General features: G+C 35.5%; 2 protein-coding genes across 5 annotated transcripts in view; one reads left to right on the plus strand and one right to left on the minus strand.

Annotated features, from left to right (window-relative positions):
• LOC138711054 (putative gustatory receptor 28a) overlaps nt 1-23640 on the minus strand; it is a 176117-nt gene that overhangs the window by 123635 nt on the left and 28842 nt on the right. The window lies entirely within an intron of this gene.
• LOC138711053 (sodium/hydrogen exchanger 9B2-like) overlaps nt 1-23640 on the plus strand; it is a 65144-nt gene that overhangs the window by 24203 nt on the left and 17301 nt on the right. For all 4 annotated transcript variants that reach the window (XM_069842360.1, XM_069842358.1, XM_069842361.1 and 1 more), the window contains exons 2-4: nt 16374-16542; nt 20749-20836; nt 22466-22792. In XM_069842360.1, coding sequence (XP_069698461.1) covers nt 16404-16542; nt 20749-20836; nt 22466-22792 — 554 coding nt within the window. In that variant the 5' untranslated portion in view covers nt 16374-16403. The remainder of the gene's footprint in view (nt 1-16373; nt 16543-20748; nt 20837-22465; nt 22793-23640) is intronic.

The raw sequence follows: 23640 nt of genomic DNA on the forward strand, positions 1-23640 counted from the left end.
TGAGCGCTGTCATTACTTCCTGAGCGCACTTCCTTTGTTTTTGCCGCAGAACATTTGAGAGTAGCAGCAACTACGCTCTTGTTGCTTAGTAACAGGCTGACTACGTCATTGATAGAATTAAGTGGACGTACTAAACACGTTTATTCATATAGCATTGTGCAAATCAAACACAATAAAGAATTCCCTGCAGAAGCAAGTGCTTATTCAAGTAACCTTGAATAAAAAAAAGGTACAGGCTACGCCACGCTTGACAGTTTTGCACTCGTAGTTTTGTCGTTTCTACGGCTACACCTAAATTGTAATTCTTTACTTAACGTTCCTTTTAAACTACAGAGGTTATTCATAGACGATGAGATGATGATTGTAATTGTAATTCTTTACTTAACGTTCCCTTTAAACTACTGAGGCTATTCATAGACGATGAGATGATGATTGTGATTGTAATTCTTTACATAACGTTCCTTTTAAACTACAGAGGCTATTCATAGACGATGAGATGATGATTGTAATTGTAATTATTTATTTAACGTTACTTTTAAACTACAGAGGTTATTCATAGACGATGAGATGATAATTGTAATTGTAATTCTTTATTTAACGTTCCTTTTAAACTACAGAGGCTATTCATAGACGATGAGATGATGATTGTAATTGTAATTATTTATTTAACGTTCCTTTTAAACTACAGAGGCTATTCATAGACGATGAGATGATGATTGTAATTGTAATTCTTTATTCAACGTTCTTTTAAACTACAGAGGCTATTCATAGACGATGAGATGATGATTGTAATTGTAATTCTTTATTTAACGTTCCTTTTAAACTACAGAGGTTATTCATAGACGATGAGATGATAATTGTAATTGTAATTCTTTATTTAACGTTCCTTTTAAACTACAGAGGCGATTCGTAGACGATGAGATGATGATTGTAATTATAATTCTTCATTTAACGTTCCTTTTAAACTACAGAGGCTATTCATAGACGATGAGATGATGATTATAATTGTAATTCTTTATTTAACGTTCCTTTTAAACTACAGAGGCTATTCATAGACGATGAGATGATGATTGTAATTGTAATTTTTTTAAGTTCTTTTTATACTACAGGCAATTCACAGACGATCTGATACGATTTTCTAAGGGGTGTTAATAGCAGGCGAAACTGAAGTACGTAGTCGCGGTAAATAAGTCCCCTGTTCATGTTTCTCGTAAGAACTCTACGCGGATCTACTGTATTATGTGGGACTAACTAAAACACGTCGCTATTTTCGATTAGAGCTGTGGTCTTATCTGCATGGCAGCAGTGTTAATTGCTTGCAATACTCTTATCGCAGCTTGTGGAAGCTGTTACATGGTCTGTTTACATTGCGTACTCTCTCGATTCCAGAACAAATTGTTTATTCATGTTCTTTACTGATAAAATAACGATAATGTTTACGCCACTTGCGCGTCAGTAATTGCTATTATTTAAATTCTACACCAGATGTCGTACAAGACTTGTTAGATGCCTCAGCAACCGGATTTTAACTGGTATGACGTAATATTCCACTTTGCCATGAATTCACGAAATAGAATATTGATGATGATGATGATGATGATAATAATAATAATAATAATAATAATAATAATAATAATAATAATAATAATAATAATAATAGGGGAGACTGTTGTACCTTTAGCATAGTGTACAGTACTTTTGAACATTTTTTTTTTAATTCTTGCTGCTACCTAGAAAACTCAAACTGAAGTAGATTGTAGAAAAAGCCGCTAAGTAGCTCTGGTCGTAGTTTTAGTTTGATTTACTGCGATTAATTAAAATGTGTCTCAGTGAAACATACAGCAGAGTCCGTATAGGTAGTTTCTATCTGATGCTTTTCCAATTCACTACGGGCTAAAGCAAGGAGATGCACTATCACCTTTACTTTTTAACTTCGCGCTAGAATATGCCATTAGGAAAGTTCAGGATAACAGGCAGGGTTTGGAATTGAACGGGTTACATCAGCTTCTTGTCTATGCGGATGACGTGAATATGTTAGGAGAAAATACACAAACGATTAGGGAAAACACGGAAATTTTATTTGAAGCAAGTAGAGCGATCGGTTTGGAAGTAAATCCCGAAAAGACAAAGTATATGATTATGTCTCGTGACCAGAATATTGTACGAAATGGAAATATAAAAATTGGAGATTTATCCTTCGAAGAGGTGGAAAAATTCAAATATCTTGGAGCAACAGTAACAAATATAAATGACACTCGGGAGGAAATTAAACGCAGAATAAATATGGGAAATGCGTGTTATTATTCGGTTGAGAAGCTCTTATCATCCAGTCTGCTGTCCAAAAATCTGAAAGTTAGAATTTATAAAACAGTTATATTACCGGTTCTTCTGTATGGTTGTGAAACTTGGACTCTCACTCTGAGAGAGGAACATAGGTTCAGGGTGTTTGAGAATAAGGTGCTTAGGAAAATATTTGGGGCTAAGCGGGATGAAGTTACAGGAGAATGGAGAAAGTTACACAACACAGAACTGCACGCATTGTATTCTTCACCTGACATAATTAGGAACATTAAATCCAGACGTTTGAGATGGGCAGGGCATGTAGCACGTATGGGCGAATCCAGAAATGCATATAGAGTGTTAGTTGGGAGACCGGAGGGAAAAAGACCTTTAGGGAGGCCGAGACGTAGATGGGAGGATAATATTAAAATGGATTTGAGGGAGGTGGGGTATGATGATAGAGACTGGATTAATCTTGCTCAGGATAGGGACCGCTGGCGGGCTTATGTGAGGGCGGCAATGAACCTTCGGGTTCCTTAAAAGCCATTTGTAAGTAAGTAAGTAAGTAAGTACTGCGAAGTGTGAGTTCTGTGGACAAAAGGAAGTTTTTTTAGTACCAAAAGTAAATATTTCGTTCATTGATGTATGTTTTCTAACACAAAACCAGATTGTAGGCTATTTGTTAATATTTTTCAAGTACGGTGTGTTCCCTATCATGTGGTGAGTAATAATATATTTTAATTTCCACGATTTATTCGAATCTCTAGTTCTGCGAACCATATTTGTTTAAACGTGCATCCTCTTGTACCTTTGAACACAAAACATGTACCATGGAACATGTTACAAGGTACAAAATACTATCAGTTTTTTGTTTTTCTTTTATTTTAACATCATGTCACGAAGTAAGTCCGGAGTTAAGAGGTCCCAAATTGGTACGGACGCCTTGAAGAAAGTTGTTGAAGCAGTTACTGCTCCTCCAGGAAATAAAATCTCAGTCAGAGAGGCCTGCTCTTGTTTATAATGGCAAATACATTTTAAATATGATTGTCAGCTTTTACAGCTAATATTCCCGCCTATATTCCATGTGTTCCAACTTAAGAGAGAGTATGTTCCAAGGTACATGAACCTGTTGTACCTTTCAACACATTACATATCCTTTCATTTTATTTTTTCCTCCTTAATAGATCTGTAAAACAGGAAAATACATACAGGATGTTGTAAAGGAATCTTCAATGATTATTTCAAGCATTTTTTTATTTAAAAATTTCATTTCTCAAAATTAAAAAAAAATAAAATAAAATGTGAAAAGTGTTTAGAGGTACAACAGTCTCCCCTAATGCAGATTAATAATAATCTGGGCTCGAAATGGATCAGAGAAGACCGCAACTGCGTTTCGGTTCGTGAATTTCTCGTAGGAAATGGCTGTTGTCCGTTCCGGATCGTTTAAATTGGGTAGTAAATATAGGCAGTGACGTACGAAGAATTTTGTCAAGGGGGTGTCATTATTAAAATTGTTTACAATTTACATTATCGGTATTTTACATTGAAATAGCTTCAAACACAAAATAATATACGAAGTAACGTCAAGAACATGTGAAAATGTATATAATGCCTGAAAATAGCTATTGATCCTTTGCGTGTTTGTTTTTAAAATAATGTGTTTAATCTGTAACTACAGCCAGTGTATTGATATTAGTATCTCTTTGTCGTTACTTATTGCTTTAAAAAGAATGTGTTTAACTTGTAATTTTAAGTCAATTTTTCTACTATTCCTTTACTGTTTACATTTGTTTTTAAATCTTTTGTATTGCCCCTACTATTATATATTGCCCTTCAAGAATTTCGTTATTCCTTAGTTGTAAGTCATTACTTGTCTTATTATTTTAATTATTGTACTTGTTCCTGAATCACGTATGTAACTTGCAATATTTAGTTTAACTGACAAAATTCTGGAGGCAGTAAATAAAAAATTACAAGTGGAGGGATTTTCTGTGATTTATCCAAAGCATTTGACTGTATAAATCATAAAATGCTGCTAGATAAATTAGATTATTATGGAATTAAAGGTGTTGCACACCAATGGTTTCACTCATATCTCATAGATAGGAAACAGAAAGTTGAAATCAATACAACTATGAAATCTACATCGACATGGGGAATTATTAATAATGGAATTCCTCAAGGATCAATATTAGGTCCCCTACTTTTTATAGTGTTTATAAATGATCTTGTCCCCCTTATAAAAGATGTAGGTCATCCCATATTATTTGCAGATGACACAAGTATAGTAATTACAGCCAATAACTCCAACACATTCCAATCTTCAACAGAGGAAATTCTCTTCAAAATATGTGACTGGTTCTCAGTCAATAAATTAGTATTAAATTGTAACAAAACTAACATAATTCAATTTAAATCCTGTCCAAATTCAACGTCGCAAATTTCTAGCGCAATAATTAACAATAGATCCCTATCAGAAACAACAACCACCAAATTTCTTGGCTTAAAAATCGATAATGTGTTAAATTGGAAAAATCATATTAAAGAAATTACCCCCAAACTAAATTCAGCTTGTTTTGCTATTAGATCTATGCAAAAGATAGCAAATATCAATACCTTAAAAACAATATACTTTGCATACTTCCACTCGGTAATGAGTTTTGGAATAATATTCTGGGGAATTTCCACAGATAGTAACAATATATTTCTATTACAAAAAAGAGTAATTAGAATAATAGTAGGTGCGAAATCTAGGGAATCTTGTAGGACTATTTTAAAAAAACTACAAATAATGCGCATGGCTTGTCAGTATATCTTTTCATTAATAGTCTTCCTCGTATGTAATCGTGAAAACTTTGTAACTAATTCAACAGTTCATAGCATAAATACACGTCAAAAAAATGACTTTCATACTCCATCGGCAAGTCTATCGTGCTATCAAAAAGGAGTGCGTTATATAGCAGTAAAAATGTTTAATAGCCTCTCTATCGATATAAAAAATTAAACTCAAAACGTAAAATTATTTAGGGCCAAATTAAAGAAGTACCTAATTTCTCACGCCTTCTATTCTGTAGGTGAATTCATGACATTCAATAACACTTCATGAAATTGATACTAAAACTTTGTGTTGTACTAGTAGACTATATTGTAAATCTCGTCTGTATATATTTCATCTAGACTGTGACTATAAATTAAGATTTTATAATAGTATTAAGTTTTTTGACTTGTTCCATATTCTAGCTGTAAGCATGTATGAATACCATGGAATGTTAATAAATACAATACAATACAATACAACCGTAAATCATTGCTTGTAATATCCCTTTATTACTCTTAACTGTTTCATTGTTCATGAATTAAGTATTCATTTGAAAGTGAAATTCAAACTTTGCTATATTAGTCTACTATTGATTATCTTTTTAGGTCGTGTATTTACTCTGAAACGGTTAGACATTCTTGTATATCTTTTGCATTAATCTTTAACAGGATCCATTTTTCACTAATGTGCATGCTTCTACATAATTCATGTGAATTGTAACTGTGACCACTATTTTATATTATAACTGTACTATTGTTTATTGGTTATAAAATATGTATTTTGATGCCAACTATAACCCTAATATACCTCAGGGTGAAATAGGGTTTATTAAATTGGATAATAATAAAAAAATTGTGTTTTATTATTAGCCTATTGTTAAAAATATGAACTGTCAAATGTAGAAAACTTTAAACAAACGTTTCACAATAAAGTCAGAGCTCTAACGAACTTAAAAATGAGTTTAAAATCGACAATGCACAATATTTAACATTTGCACTGCAGAACTGTCAAAACAGCCTTTTCAATATGTTTCACAACAAGTTAAACTTTATGTTGTGTCACCTTCATTTTAGGCGGTAGGTCTGTCTATAATAAAGATAACATTGTTATAATTCGAACGTGCAGCAGCATCAAGCATAGGGATTATATTGAAGGAAGGGTTGGAGGACTATGCCTTATGTCGATGTAGATTTTGTTACTTTCATAGTGAACAATTAGAGAAGGGAAAACAATTATGGTTAAAAATGTTTCAAAAATAAATTCGGTAACCCCTTTTCCTTGCTTACGCCCCTGCTTATAGGCCTATATAACAGACAGCAAGGTCTTAAACTAAATTTGGAAGGAATTGAGAATTCACGACACTTTTGAGACGAGAAAATTCTTCAACTAAGAAGTAAACATTTAACTAATTCTAGAGTTCATATTAAATTTATGCAATAAACCTAAGCCAGACTTTTAATTAGAAATACAGACATAGATTTCTCTGATGTGAAAATTAATTTTTAAAGTCATACTTCCGGATAACAGCACTGGACCAGAGAAAATGAATCAGTTCGAAAAACTTTAAGTACTGAAAACGCACACCACACGAGTGTTGGATATGTAATGTACAATCAGTTGGACAAAGGTTGATTTCGCAAGTGTCCTTTAAATGTGGACCTCATCCATTTCAGGAGATAACGCACGAGTGGCAGAGTGTCCAGCGGAAGCAATAAATCAGATTAGAAGAGTTTGGGACGTTGGGCTTCGAGGACGTTTGTAATATCGTCACTTACATCCACATTTCGTTACATTCTGTAACTCGAAGTAAGAAGCTATTTAGTAAATTCTTGCCATAGGATTTATTCCACTTTATGCATACAAAATTACGAAAAGCATGCTAAATACAATTTCGAACAACTCACTGGCGTCATATTGATGTGTGAATCGTTTCGACTATCAATTGCATTGTTGTCTGGAGACTAGGCCACATGGAATGAGGAAGCGATTATGAAGTAGTTAACACGAAGGCTACGCCTTGTTAAATTTAAATGCGGGGAGTATGAAGACAGAAATAGTTAATTTAACATTGTCTAAATTTAAAGTGCTTAATTGTGGTGCTATTAATTTCGAAATTAATGCTATTCTCTGTAATGGTTATTCATTACAATTTCAAACAACTCATTGGCGTCATATTGATGTGTGAATCGTTTCCACTGTCAATTGCATTGTTGTCTGAAGACTAGGCCACGTGGAATGAGGAAGCGATTATGAAGTAGTTAACACGAAGGCTGCGCCTTGTTAAATTTAAATGCGGGGAGTATAAAGACATAAATAGTTAATTTAACATTGTCTAATTTTAAAGTGCTTAATTGTGGTACTATTAATTTCGAAATTAATGCAATTCTCTGTAATGGTTATTCATTACAATTTCAAACAACTCACTGGAGTCTTATTGATGTGTGAATCGTTTCGACTATCAACTGCATTGTTGTCTGGAGACTAGGCCACATGGAATGAAGAAGCGATTATGAAGTAGTCAACACGAAGGCTACGCCTTGTTAAATTTAAATGCGGGGAGTATGAAGACAGAAATAGTTAATTTAACATTGTGTAATTCTAAAGTACTTAATTGTGGTACTATTAATTTCGAAATTAATGCAATTCTCTGTAATGGTTATTCATTACAATTTCAAACAACTCATTGGCGTCAAATTGATGTGTGAATCGTTTCGACTATCAATTGCATTGTTGTCTGGAGACTAGGCCACGTGGAATGAGGAAGCGATTATGAAGTAGTTAACACGAAGGCTACGCCTTGTTAAATTTAAATGCGGGGAGTATGAAGACAGAAATGAAAATAAATATCAAACTTTTACTTCAAATAAAAAAATGCACCAATTTGTGGTCTATTCCCTTGCTTTAGGTGAAGACATAGACATTGCTACAACAGAATTAGTAATGTTCAACCTCGGAGTTACGAAGGATCTCTCCATATAAGAATATTTGCGCGATGTCATTCCACTTAAAGGAAATACGACAGGAGAGGAGTTATTTCAAGCATGAAGAAAATGCATAGAAGAAAAGAATCTGAATTTAAAGCAATTATATGTCCATAATATGTAGTAACAGATGGGGCTCAAAATATGTCTGGTTAAGAAAAGTGTACTAGATGGACTGACGTGTTATTTAATAACTGGAAATAACTAAGGATAGAAAATGTTGCCATTGTATAACACACCAGACTGGCTTACTTACTTACTGGTTTTTAAGGAACCCGGAGGCTCATTGCCGCCCTCACATAAGCCCGCCATCGGTCCCTATCCTGTGCAAGATTAATCCAGTCTCTATCATCACATCCCATCTCCCTCAAATCCATTTTAATATTATCCTCCCATCTATGTCTCGGCCTCCCCGAAGGTCTTTTTCCCTCCGGCCTCCCAACTAACACTCTATATGCATTTCTGGATTCGCCCATACGTGCTACATGCCCTGCCCATCTCAAACGTCCGGATTTAATGTTCCTAATTATGTCAGGTGAAGAATACAATGCGTGCAGCTCTGCGTTGTGTAACTTCCTCCATTCTCCTGTAACTCCATCCCTCTTAGCCCCAAATATTTTCCTAAGAACCTTATTCTCAAACATCCTTAATCTCTGTTCCTCTCTCAAAGTGAGAGTCCAAGTTTGACAGCCATACAAAACAACCGGTAATATAGCTGTTTTATAAATTCTAACTTTCAGATTTTTTGACAGCAGACTGGATGATAAAAGCTTCTCAACCGAATAATAACAGGCATTTCCCATATTTATTCTGCGTTTAATTTCCTCCCGAGTGTCACTTATATCTGATACTGTTGCTCCAAGCTGCTATGTTTGGCTCTACATTCAGTATATTTCCGAACAATTGCTTTCTACTTGTACAACCGAAACAAAGATCGTGAGTAATAGACGAAAATTTACGAGTTGTATTAAGAGTGGCAAATTGTGACATTTTCCTAGGTTTTTGTGGCACATTATACATTAAGGTGAAATAACATACAATTTAAACTTCATCTTACGATGTTGGTGACGTATATACGTCCGTTGATGTGACATATTAATGAATATTTAAATACTTATATAGTCACAATCATGCCATGGTATGAAAGAAAAATTTCACAACCTCGAGCGGGATTCGAACTTGCGACTTCCTGTACTGCGGTCAGGCGCTCTACCAAGTGAGCTATCGAGTTCGTTTCACGCCGAAGGCTTGAGTACAGGAAGTCGCAGGTTCGAATCCCGCTCGAGGTTGTGAAATTTTTCTTTCGTACCATGGCATGATTGTGACTATATAAGTATTTAAATATTCATTAATATGTCATATCAACGGACGTATATACGTCACCAACATCGTAAGATGAAGTTTACATTTACAATGTTTCTTTCAACCCATAAGCAGTGCTGACTAGATCAGACGCTATGGACAGTACTCTATAACAGAGTCGCCAGTATGAGAGGAGAATTTCAAGCCTTTAGCGTGAAACGAACTCGATAGCTCAGTTGGTAGAGCGCCTGACCGGAGTACAGGAAGTCGCAGGTTCGAATCCCGCTCGAGGTTGTGAAATTTTTCTTTCGTACCATGGCATGATTGTGACTATATAAGTATTTAAATATTCATTAATATGTCATATCAACGGACGTATATACGTCACCAACATCGTAAGATGAAGTTTACATTTACAATGTTTCTTTCAACCCATAAGCAGTGCTGACTAGATCAGACGCTATGGACAGTACTCTATAACAGAGTCGCCAGTATGAGAGGAGAATTTCAAGCCTTTAGCGTGAAACGAACTCGATAGCTCAGTTGGTAGAGCGCCTGACCGGAGTACAGGAAGTCGCAGGTTCGAATCCCGCTCGAGGTTGTGAAATTTTTCTTTCGTACCATGGCATGATTGTGACTATATAAGTATTTCAATATTCATTAATATGTCACATCAACGGACGTATATACGTCACCAACATCGTAAGATGAAGTTTACATTTACAATGTTTCTTTCAACCCATAAGCAGTGCTGACTAGATCAGACGCTATGGACAGTACTCTATAACAGAGTCGCCAGTATGAAAGGATAATTTCAAGCCTTTGGCGTGAAACGAACTCGATAGCCCAGTTGGTAGAGCGCCTGACCGGAGTACAGGAAGTCGCAGGTTCGAATCCCGCTCGAGGTTGTGAAATTTTTCTTTCGTACCATGGCATGATTGTGAGTATATAAGTATTTAAATATTCATTAATATGTCACATCAACGGACGTATATACGTCACCAACATCGTAAGTAGAAGTTTACATTTACAATGTTTCTTTCAACCCATAAGCAGTGCTGACTAGATCAGACGCTATGGACAGTACTCTATAACAGAGTCGCCAGTATGAAAGGATAATTTCAAGCCTTTGGCGTGAAACGAACTCGATAGCTCAGTTGGTAGAGCGCCTGACCGGAGTACAGGAAGTCGCAGGTTCGAATCCCGCTCGAAGTTGTGAAATTTTTCTTTCATACCATAGAATGATTGTGACTATATAAGTATTTCAATATTCATTAATATGTCACATCAACGGACGTATATACGTCACCAACATCGTAAGATGAAGTTTACATTTACAATGTTTCTTTCAACCCATAAGCAGTGCTGACTAGATCAGACGCTATGGACAGTACTCTATAACAGAGTCGCCAGTATGAAAGGATAATTTCAAGCCTTTGGCGTGAGACGAACTCGATAGCTCAGTTGGTAGAGCGCCTGACCGGAGTACAGGAAGTCGCAGGTTCGAATCCCGCTCGAGGTTGTGAAATTTTTCTTTCATACCATAGAATGATTGTGACTATATAAGTATTTCAATATTCATTAATATGTCACATCAACGGACGTATATACGTCACCAACATCGTAAGATGAAGTTTACATTTACAATGTTTCTTTCAACCCATAAGCAGTGCTGACTAGATCAGACGCTATGGACAGTACTCTATAACAGAGTCGCCAGTATGAAAGGATAATTTCAAGCCTTTGGCGTGAAACGAACTCGATAGCTCAGTTGGTAGAGCGCCTGACCGGAGTACAGGAAGTCGCAGGTTCGAATCCCGCTCGAGGTTGTGAAATTTTTCTTTCATACCATGGCATGATTGTGACTATATAAGTATTTCAATATTCATTAATATGTCACATCAACGGACGTATATACGTCACCAACATCGTAAGATGAAGTTTACATTTACAATGTTTCTTTCAACCCATAAGCAGTGCTGACTAGATCAGACGCTATGGACAGTACTCTATAACAGAGTCGCCAGTATGAGAGGAGAATTTCAAGCCTTTGGCGTGAAACGAACTCGATAGCTCAGTTGGTAGAGCGCCTGACCGGAGTACAGGAAGTCGCAGGTTCGAATCCCGCTCGAGGTTGTGAAATTTTTCTTTCATACCATGGCATGATTGTGACTATATAAGTATTTAAATATACACACATACAATTTCTCCATCTGTAAATCATTAACCTGTAGTCCGCGGCCCATGCTTGTGTTGACAGTCCACCCCTGGGTTCCGAAGGGAGTGCTCTATACTCCTGGATTGATATTAGGTCATATGTATTGCGGCTTGCGTCCAGCGATGTCATCGTGAGTAGAAATTTTGCCGATAGCTGATTTAACTCTTGAACCACGACCATCTTGCAGATATAAAAATTAAAAACTTTATTCAGAATTCTTCTCAAAATTGTACGTGATAAATATAAGGCAGCAGCGTGTTTTCTGGTTGAACGACGACACTCCTTAATATTGTCTGACTGACTTTTTCGATGTTTCGTGGAGTTCTCACAGTGTGTACAGCACCTGGCGATTTCTTCTTCGTTGCAGAAGCAGTTGATCTGCAGTTCCGTATCCGTAACTTCATAGTGTTCCTGCTAGGAACGGCATCATGACGTGGAACATTAAAATGTCGTCGGAATAATCGTTGTGTAGTGACAACTGAGTCAGCATTTTCTAATAAATGTTTCCACAATAAAACCCGATGTTCAGTAGAGATGGGTAAAAAATAACACAACAGTTATTTTGGAACTGTTCCGGTCTCGGAACTGTTGCAAAAATGAACAGTAGGTCGGAACCTCCTGTTCCGAAATAACAGTGTTCCGACTCCGAGCTGCTCACTTGCCCAGCTGTTGCGGGCTCGCAGTACCGCGTTGCACAAGGTATGTTCCGACTCCGAGATAACAGTCGGAACGTCGGAGCTTGTTCCGATGAACCAACGACAGCTGCACGTTGTTCTTTATGTTATACTTGGAACTTCGTTGGATGAAGTTGGTACTTGAAACTCTCACGTGGTTGGAGGGGGGCGCATGGAAATTAAAATCCTTGCGGTGGCGCGAACTTTAATATCAACATTTGTAAGACTGGCCAATCATCTGTAATGTTATAGTAAGTATTTAATAATCTGTAATATTCATTCCCGCTTTATGGTTTATTTCACCATTAGTTGACTAATTCTGTTTTATAAACATTCTACAAAGTCATAAAGTACGCATACTATTATTAATTCATTGATCAGCTGATTCTATACAAAGGTTAAAGTCGTAAATGGTAATGAGTGGTTTAGTTACAATGTCTGTATGTCGTTTGTTGAGGTTAAGTCTGACAAGCACAAGTTTTTGTGCTATCTTCTCTGTTATCAAAGAACGACAAAAATGTTGGAGCATTATTTGTTGGAAACTACCCATATAAGTACTGATTTGGAGAGCGAGGTTTAATGCGAAGTTTAAATTACACTTTGGTAAAGATGCGATTCCAACATTTTACTAACCCACTGCGGGGTTTCCAGGTTTCAGCACTGCCAATATATATATCTTTTTTATTTATGAAATTGTAATATTTATTATTATTATTATTATTATTATTATTATTATTATTATTATAATTGTGCATTAAGAAAAGTAAAAATAAAAATTAATGATTTGTTTTTTTTTTATTATGTAATAGAGAGAACAGAAATTACATACCATATGTTTTAAATGTTATGTTATTTTTTTTTTAGTTGGCTACCATGTCTTTATAACTTTATGTACGAAAACAAAGTGTTGTGTTCTGTCCTTGTAGTCAACAGCTGTGTAATTACTAACATTAAGCTTTTGAGTTCTGTCCGCATGCACAGCAATTTTCCAAAATCGATTCGAATGTGCATTGCAGTGCCATCTATAGATAAGAATGTGTACTATGTCCTGCCTATGAGTGCTCCAGTGTGAGCAGCATGGTGAAGAGGGAGAGTCATGTACCGTTCGTTTGAATGACTCAACGACTCCGACTCATCACCACTGGTGACTGTTATTTCGGAACTGTTATTTGGAACATAGTATTTTTTCGGAACCGGAACAGTCGGAACTGTTCCGGGAAAAGAACAACTTCGCCCATCACTAATGTTCAGCATTCCATAGCGCCATTTTTACAACAATGGCATACATTGCGCGTGCGTATAATAACTCACATAGGCCTACTCGTATATGTCATTGTTACCAACTTGTATGTTAAAATTCATCAGATTTCCATGGCCCACTCTGTAATTGTGTGTTAGGCCTATTTTAAAATCGCGTAAGCATAAAAATGAAAGTTCGGTGTTTGCAGACTTTCATTTTATCGTCTAACAGTAATATTAGTAGCAATAGCAATAGCGGTAGTAGAAGTAGCTGATTCACCATATAGATTTTTACAAATCATGGCTTTGTCAAGCTTATTTCTAGGTTATAGGCCTACTATAGGCTTATTGATCAATTTATAACAATGTTACTGCGGGACATCTGGTGACATGAGGTAAGAAAGATTACAATTAACATAATTCAATAATAATAATAATAATAATAATAATAATAATAATAATAATAATAATAATAATAATAATAATAATAATAATAATATAATAGGGTTGGAAGTAAATCCCGAAAAGACAAAGTATATGATTATGTCTCGTGACCAGAATATTGTACGAAATGGAACTATAAAAATTGGAGATTTATCCTTCGAAGAGTTGCAAAAATTCAAATATCTTGGAGCAACAGTAACAAATATAAATGACACTCGGGAGGAAATTAAACGCAGAATAAATATGGGAAATGCCTGTTATTATTCGGCTGAGAAGCTTTTATCATCCAGTCTGCTGTCAAAAAATCTGAAAGTTAGAATTTATAAAACAGTTATATTACCGGTTGTTCTTTATGGTTGTGAAACTTGGACTCTCGCTTTGAGAGAGGAACAGAGATTAAGGGTGTCTGAGAATAAGGTTCTTAGGAAAATATTTGGGGCTAAGAGGAATGAAGTTACAGGAGAATGGAGAAAGTTACACAACGCAGAACTGCACGCATTGTATTCTTCACCTGACATAATTAGGAACATTAAATCCAGACGTTTGAGATGGGCAAGGCATGTAGCACGTATGGGCGAATCCAGAAATGCATATAGAGTGTTAGTTGGGAGACCGGAGGGAAAAAGACCTTTAGGGAGGCCGAGACGTAGATGGGAAGATAATATTAAAATGGATTTGAGGGAGATGGTATATAATGATAGAGACTGGATTAATCTTGCACAGGATAGGGACCGATGGCGGGCTTATGTGAGGGCGGCAATGAACCTCCGGGTTCCTTAAAAGCCAGTAAGCAAGTAAGTAAGTCAGTAATGTGAAATGTCAAAAAATTGAAGCAACTGTACTTGACGTGGAGTTAGGCTGTGCAAATCACATCTGTTGAGAAGAACTGCAATTTAGGAACTGATGTTTCGATCAGCTGTTCTTTTCTGGATGTTTCGAAAGAAGTGTTCAGTTAATTGTCAACACGTCTATCGCGGTAGCAATAAACACGCTTCCATTGTGTACGCTAGAGGCTATGTAAGGGCAAAGTTTCCCAGGCAAGCGAAGAAGGTCACGAGTAGCATCTCCGAACATTAATCAAGCGTCCCACCTTGAGACTATCTGCACAGTAAAACATAGAAAAATCTACAGCTTCAGACAAAACAACATGTAACTTTCCCACTAATTGCATTGTCAGAAAAGTTGACTGTCGCCATTAAATTAGCGCTGTAATCGATTCTATACTGTTGTCATGGTTTCCTGCTAGATGAACATTCCCATGCGTTCACTATTGAAGTGCTGTTTGTTGCCATCCTTATTGCGGACAACGGCAACGGATAACCAGCGTGTGTGAATATAACCTTCCAGTCACACAATTTTTATTTCTGACGTAGATACGTCTTTGAAATAGGTAACCTCTAGGAAAAGTTGCGCGAACAAAAAAGGAATATAGAACGTTAGCTAGTATCCCAAAAATTACAACCGATAGCCAAAATGAAAAAAAAAATGGCTTCTATAACAGGAGGATACAATCATCAATACTCTGTTTTTTATACCGAGGGAAATTTCATAAATTTTATCCGCTAAACTAACACCGAAAAACGCTAGATATAGCGGGAAAACCGGTGAATTTGCAACACTGGTTAAAGGAGCAATTAAATCTAGCTACCATAATTTTTATTAAAATTCTGGAGTCTGGCAGCAGCAAACGCTACTTAAAAATCTCTCTGCGTAATAATACATTATATGAAATTATGTTTCTAACCCGTGTTGCCGAGGCTAACTGAAGAAAGACGATTTTATTGATGTAATAATTTGTGGTACTTTCGAATGACTGAATTTTGCACTTATTATTTAATTATTTTTAATTATGTCCGCTTCTAAAAACGTGTTATTTTATCACAAGAACAAGAAAATACTGAATTTACCGGTACCTTTAACAATTCTGAGAAGGATTTGTCGAGGAAGTTGCTGCAATTGTGACCAATTGTCCAGAAATTCATGTACGCAATGACCACCATCGTAACGATATTGATCTCCTGCTGAAGTAAGTTTCGAGAATAAATATGTTACGCTGTGTTGTAGCATTCATTTCACTCTTAAGAAGTATTTTAAAAAATTAAATTAAGTTGGTTGCAATAATAACAGGGATAACATTTATTAAATTTAATGTTTTTAATATGTCTGCATTCATTTGTTGATAAAACAAAAGAACAATACCCAATGTCAACAACAGACATGGCCTACATCGTTTATCTACGCCTTGGGATTATACTCACTCTGTGATGATTACCTCATACAGAAACAACTGCCGGTAGCTCTCACTCAAAACTGAACACGGGATATATGCGCACAATGAAAATATCTTGATTTATATGATATTCTACACTGAACCTAGGTGAATTTGAGTTGTGTTAATTGCATTTCTGTTATTTCAGATTTCTCATGCGGTACCTGTAGTACAAAAGATGAGTACAAATGGCACGTCAGATGAAGTCCAGCTATCGCCCTATAATTCCAAAGATGCTTACAAGAGAAGATCGGATAACAATCCAGAGGTGACAGCAGAACAGTCTAGTCCGCTGCTCAGCCCTACACATGAAAATGGTAACACTTCTTCTTCTTCTTACATTCAAACTCCTCAATATTACACATTTTCAGCTGTAATTCAGGAAATATTAATATTGTATTTCGGATTACTCAAGTGAATTTCAGAAAAGGCCAAATGTTAATTCAGACTGTTCAACCGTAATCCAGAAAGCTTCTGATGTTAATTAAGAAAACATAAATTATAATTTTGTATATATGTTATATATTTAAATAAATAAATTTAAGTGGTAAAAAATTCAGATCTTAATTCGAAAAATTTATTATTGTTATTATATTTATTTACTTTTTAAATATTTACAATGAAATTACATACTATATGAAACTTGCACAAAATTTTAATTCAAAGCATTAATTATTTTTTAAGTATTACGTAATATTGAATGTAGTGTCATATATACACGACATAGTTTTATTTATTAACTTGGTATTATATTTATCTGTAATTTGCCAACTATAGCTACATTTTACATTTTTAGCTATACTTAACTCTTTTTAATTTATTTTTATTTGGTATTTTTCATTTATATCTATATCTGTGTCTTTTATTTAGGTAGTATCTATTTGTTTTTTTTTTTAATTTTTAATTTTTAATTACACTTGTATCTTGCATTTGTTTCTGTTTTATCTTTTTTTTCATATTATATGCAATTCTGTGTTTTTTTAAACAAATCTGTACTGTCTATTGTAATGGGGGCTTTGCCCTCTTAAATAGATAGATAGATAGATAGATAGATAGATAGATAGATAGATAGATAGATAGATAGATAGATAGATAGATAGACAGATAGATAGACAGATAGATAGATATAGAAATAGATAGATAGAGATAGATAGACAGACAGACAGATAGATAGATAGATATAGATATAGAAATAGATAGATAGAGATAGATAGATAGATAGATAGATAGATAGATAGATAGATAGATAGACAGACAGACAGACAGACAGACAGACAGAGAGACAGATAGATAGATAGATAGATAGATAGATAGATAGATAGATAGATAGATAGATAGATAGATAGATAGATAGATAGATAGATAGATAGATAGATAGATAGATAGATAGACAGATAGATAGACAGATAGATAGATATAGAAATAGATAGATAGAGATAGATAGACAGACAGACAGACAGATAGATAGATATAGATATAGAAATAGATAGATAGAGATAGATAGATAGATAGATAGATAGATAGATAGATAGATAGATAGATAGATAGATAGATAGATAGATAGATAGATAGACAGACAGACAGACAGACAGACAGACAGACAGAGAGATAGATAGATAGATAGATAGATAGATAGATAGATAGATAGATAGATAGATAGATAGATAGATAGATAGATAGATAGATAGATAGATAGATAGATAGATATAGATAGATATAGATAGATATAGATAGATAGATAGATATAGATAGATATAGATAGATAGATAGATAGATAGATAGATAGATAGATAGATAGATAGATAGATAGATAGATAGATAGATAGATAGATAGATAGATAGATAGATAGATAGATAGAGATAGATAGATAGATAGATAGATAGATAGATAGATAGATAGATAGATAGATAGATAGATAGATAGATAGATAGATAGATAGATAGATAGATAGATAGATAGATAGATAGATAGATAGATAGATAGATAGATAGATAGATAGATAGATAGATAGATAGATAGATAGATAGATAGATAGATAGATAGATAGATAGATAGATAGATAGATAGATAGATAGATAGATAGATAGATAGATAGATAGATAGATAGATAGATAGATAGATAGATAGATAGATAGATAGATAGATAGATAGATAGATAGGTAGATAGATAGATAGATAGATAAATAGAGGCCCCTCGCCCCTCCACATAATACAATTTTACCAGAAATTCCTCATGCTAAAAAAAACTAATTTGTTTGAAAGATGAAGTAGGATATAAGCCAAAAATGGTTATTTTAAATCCACAGAAAGGGTCAGCTGTCGCAATGAACATGTTACTGACGCAAATCACAACGCCCCCTCTCTCTTTCCTTCCTCCTGCATTTGAGATCGGTGAATTCCCACACATGATGTAACGATGACTGCACTTCTTTGCCTAGGATTCACTTTTGTTTTTCCAGTTCGATTCAAATCTTATCGACTATTGGGTTCGAATAGTAACAGTCATAAGTATTACCGAGCAGAACTAATAATATGGAATTAACAGTCCAATTAACAGTGAATTCGACCGAAATTTTTTTGCCGAAAATCAGTTAAGAAATTTGTTATTAATGCTAAACTTTTTTTCGTTAAACAATTGAATTACTTGGAAAATTTAAACTATAAAACTTTCTAGAGTTAAAACGTTAAAAGTGTTACAATTTAAAATAAAAAAGCAATGTACCTTTATGACAGACGGGCAATGTTTCAACACCAGAGTGGTGTCGTCTTCAGTGTCTTTCGAATGGAGCCCGTCTGTCATAAAAGTACGTATATTTTTTTTTTTTTTTAATTGTAGGCTAACACTTATAACGTTGTAACTCTAGAAAGTTTTATAGTTTAAATGATTAGGTGATTGGCAAACTTACTCGTGTTAAATTACATAAGCAACTGTGGCTTACAGCTGTTTCGGTGCTTCTTCACATCATCCTCAGAGCCTACTAGATCTCGGCGTCATCTCGAACTTCGCTGCCTGTTGTGGGGGTGCGTTTGCGTGTTGAAAAGTGGAGTCAAATAGTGTGTGTGTTCTGAAATTGATCTGTGTGTTGAGAATTTGATCGGGGTGTGTTTTAGTGCATGTGTGTATATTTCATATTGTTCTAGTGTGTTGAGTTTTTGGGTTGTATGTGTAGGATTGCCATGTCTGTATTTATGTTATTGTATGAGTGGTTAGCATTATTTATGTGTTCGGCATATGTAGATATAGTCTATTGTGTCCTCTGGTAACTAATGCTAACCACACATACAATAACATAAATACAGACATGAAAATCCTACACATACAACCCAAAAACCAAAAACTCAACACACTAGAACAATATGAAATATACACACACGCACTAAAACACACCCCGATTAAATTCTCAACACACAGATCAATTTCAGAACACACACACTATTTGACTCCACTTTTCAACACGCAAACGCACCCCCCACAACAGGCAGCGAAGTTCGAGATGACGCCGAGATCTAGTAGGCTCTGAGGATGGTGTAAAGAAGCACCGAAACAGCTGTAAGCCACAGTTGCTGATGTAATTTAACACTAGTAAGTTTGCCAATCAACCAATCATTTATATTTAAATGTTAAAAGTAGTGTACGCAAGATTCAAGATGGATTTATAGTTTAAATAAAGTGTTGAAGTGAATAATAATAATAATAATAATAATAATAATAATAAATATAAAAGTAACCGTTATCAACGTTCTGTTTTAATGATCGTTTTCTGTGATATCGTCCTCGTGGGTGTGTGCATGTTAAGTTATCAGTGATTGCGGTGCAACTATTGATAATGGATAAATTCTTAATAAAGAAAACTGCCCAAAATAAAACTGCAATGACCGGGAACAGAATTATAGATTGAGCTGTAGTAATGGCAGTGAATTTTTTAGTAGGTTATTTTACGACGCTTTATCAACATCTTAGGTTATTTAGCGTCTGAATGAGATGAAGGTGATAATGCCGGTGAAATGAATCCAGGGTCCAGCACCGATAGTTAGCCAGCATTTGCTCATATTGGGTCGAGGGAAAACACCGGAAAAAACCTCAACCAGGTAACTTGCCCCAACCGGGAAACGAACCCGGGCCACCTGGTTTTGCGGCCAGACGCGCTAACCGTTACTGCACAGGTGTGGACTAATAGTATTGAAACTAATAGCTCATGTTCATCATCGCTGCAAGGGTGAACAAAGAAATGGAAGGGAAAGATAGTGCATAAGGGCTGTAGTTTTCAACCATCTTGGTTTAAGCAATTTCCATTTGTATTATATGAAAAATTAGATGATGTTATTTTCTGTAAAATATATACCGGTAAGGAAATTTTTCAGGAAGATCAATAAAACTGAAATATTCTCGGACTTTTGTGCAGAATCTTGTCATCCCCCCCCCCCCTTATATTTCGAAGAAATCGGCGTATACAATCTCTGTTGTGCCATATACAAGAAATATGATTACTAACATAATAAAGTGTGATTATTTTACTTTCAGAGCTCTCTAAACCCAATGATAAACCTGTGATATGCGTCACTTCCACTGCAAATGAAGCATCAGACCTCAACTGTGATACCAAGAAAAGGCAAGTAGTTATGCTTGTTATCTATTGTGTTGCTTATACAGTAATCATGAACTAAAGAACATGTCAACAAAACATTTAAGCAACCGAAATGAGTCTAAGAAATCAATATATGTTCAAGGCATAAATTATTGTACAGGTGGTTCAGTAGAAGTGTGTACAAATTACACAGGAAATAGAAGATGCTGTGCAGAACGTTTTTAGATACGGAACCTGGGATCTGCGAAGTCAGATTAAGGAGATATGAATTTAAACAGTTTATCGCTATTGCTTACTGTTTTCCATATTGTCTACATTTATTAATTACGTTTATTTAAATTTTAAAATTATTTTCGTAAAATTTTTAAATCTCAGTTAACGTACGAATTTGTACCTCACAACAGGTTCTTAAAATGACGACCACTAACATTTAGTATTTGCATTTATTATTTATTTGTAGATTCATCTTCAGCGACTCCAGTCCTTTCCTCTAAACCCACTGTGTGCGAGAAATATTGGAGAGCAATATGATTATGTCTCGTGACCAGAATATTGTACGAAATGGAAATATAAAAATTGAAAATTTATCCTTTGAAAAGGTGAAAATATTCAAATATCTTGGAACAACAGTACCGGTAACAAACATAAATGACATAGAGGAAATTAAACGCATAATAAATATGGGAAATGCTTGTTATTATTCGGTTGAGAAGCTTTTGTCATCCAGTATGCTGTCAAAAAACTGAAAGATAGAATTTATAAAACAGTTATATTACCGGTTGTTATGTATGGTTGTGAAACTTGGACTCTCACTTTGAGAGAGAAACAGAGGTTAAGAGTGTTCGAGAATAAGGTGCTTAGGGAAATATTTGGGGCTAAGAGGGATGAAGTTACAGGAGAATGGAGGAAGTTACACAACGCAGAACTGCACGCATTGTATGCTTCACCTGACATAATTAGGAACATTAAATCCAGACGTTTGAGATGGGCAGGGCGTGTAGCACGTATGGGCGAATACAGAAATGCATATAGAGTGTTAGTTGGGAGACCATAAGGAAAAAGATCTTTGGGGAGGCCGAGACGTAAATGGGAGGATAATATTAAAATGGATTTGAGGGAGGTGGGATATGATGATAGGGACTGGATTAATCTTGCTCAGGATAGAGACCGATGGCGGGCTTATGTGAGAGTGGCAATGAACCTCCGGGTTCCTTAAAAGTTATTTGTAAGTAAGTGAATTGCCAAGAACTCAGCATTAATTAACATCATTTATTATTTGTATGTATTAAGTCCATCATGTTTTGTTTCTTGACCTGTCCTCTACAAGGTGGTTCTGTCTATCGTATTTGCATTGTCACATTACAAACCATAACAGAGTTAATGACAGACCCTTTCATACCATTAGAAGAGTTGATCATATGAAAATAATTCACACATGCACAGTAAGGTCTCCTCTGATTAGCTGCTGAGTTACATCAAGGCTTATGCAACTGATTCTAGACATATTCAAAATGGCTGGATACTTTCCGGACAGAACTCGTATGATATTATTCATTCATGCATTGAAAATGTACAACCACATCACCATAGCGATAAAGATATTCTTTGAAATGTGTTCGATAACTGTATAATTTATTGATCTGTGTGTTGTAGATCGTCTGCATTCAAGGGGATAGCGGAGAAATTATCTCCTGCGAGTTTATGCCCGGAGTTCAACCTTCCCTTGAAGATAGCGACGATGGTGCTCGTTTTCCTGCTGTCCTGGGGAGTGCTGTACACGATATTCCAGGACGTTGTGCTCCCGCAAGGCAAGGTGTTTGCCCTCGCCACTCTCTTCATCCTCGCCTACTTCGCCGGCTGGCTCATCTCTTTAATACGTCTACCGCCTCTGCTCGGCATGCTTATAACAGGCATCCTGCTGCGGAATGTGGGCTTCTTCCACATGACAGGCGGGTACTTGACAGCTGTGTCCACCCTAAGGCAAGTTATGCTTCCTCTTTACTTTTTAATTAATTTCTTACTGAAACGGCCTGGTATTGTGTACTCTGATTAGTTGTTAAAAATAAGTATCGAACAAACAATACTACAAAGTAAAAGCTTACCCTCTCTCAAAGACTCATATGTCAAGATTGAGATCCTTTGAAACCAAAATTCTAAGGAAGATATATGGCCCAATATGTGATAATGGAGAATGGCGAATAAGATATAACTTTGAACTTTACCAACTATATAAGTCCTCTGATGTGGTTACAGTCATTGAAATATCAAGATTACGATGGGCAGGACATGTGCAAAGGATGGCAGATCATGAGATACCCAAGAAAGTTATGGGGAATAAATTTGAAAGAAAAAGGAGTGTAGGACGACCAAGACTGCGATGGATGGATGGATGGAGTGTTAGAGGATCTAAAGAAAGTGGAAATTAAAGGATGGTGGTTGGTTGCCAGGGACAGAGATACATGGAAGAGAGTTCTAAGGGAGGCCGAGGCTCAAATTGGGCTGTAGCGTCGATGATGATGATAAAAAGCTTAGCCTGCCGTAGAACGTTATGATCGGGATGACAATCTCTTTGACAAGGTGATACAAGAAAACACTTAATGTAAACTTAAACTCACTTCAAGAACATTTATTAACAACCAGTAATAAAAATAGCTATGAACCAATGTCCCACAAAAACGTGCAATCACTCATAATTCACCCTTCAAGTAAATTTGTTGATAATTTCCGTCCACTGACGTGGCATTCATCAAATCATGGACTAGTAATGCCATCTGTTTTCCCTAACTGAAAACACGAGTAATTAATTTGACAAGCCCTAGCTAGTCTGC

Source organism: Periplaneta americana, chromosome 12, assembly GCF_040183065.1.
Source record: "Periplaneta americana isolate PAMFEO1 chromosome 12, P.americana_PAMFEO1_priV1, whole genome shotgun sequence".
Lineage (NCBI taxonomy): Eukaryota > Metazoa > Arthropoda > Insecta > Blattodea > Blattidae > Periplaneta > Periplaneta americana.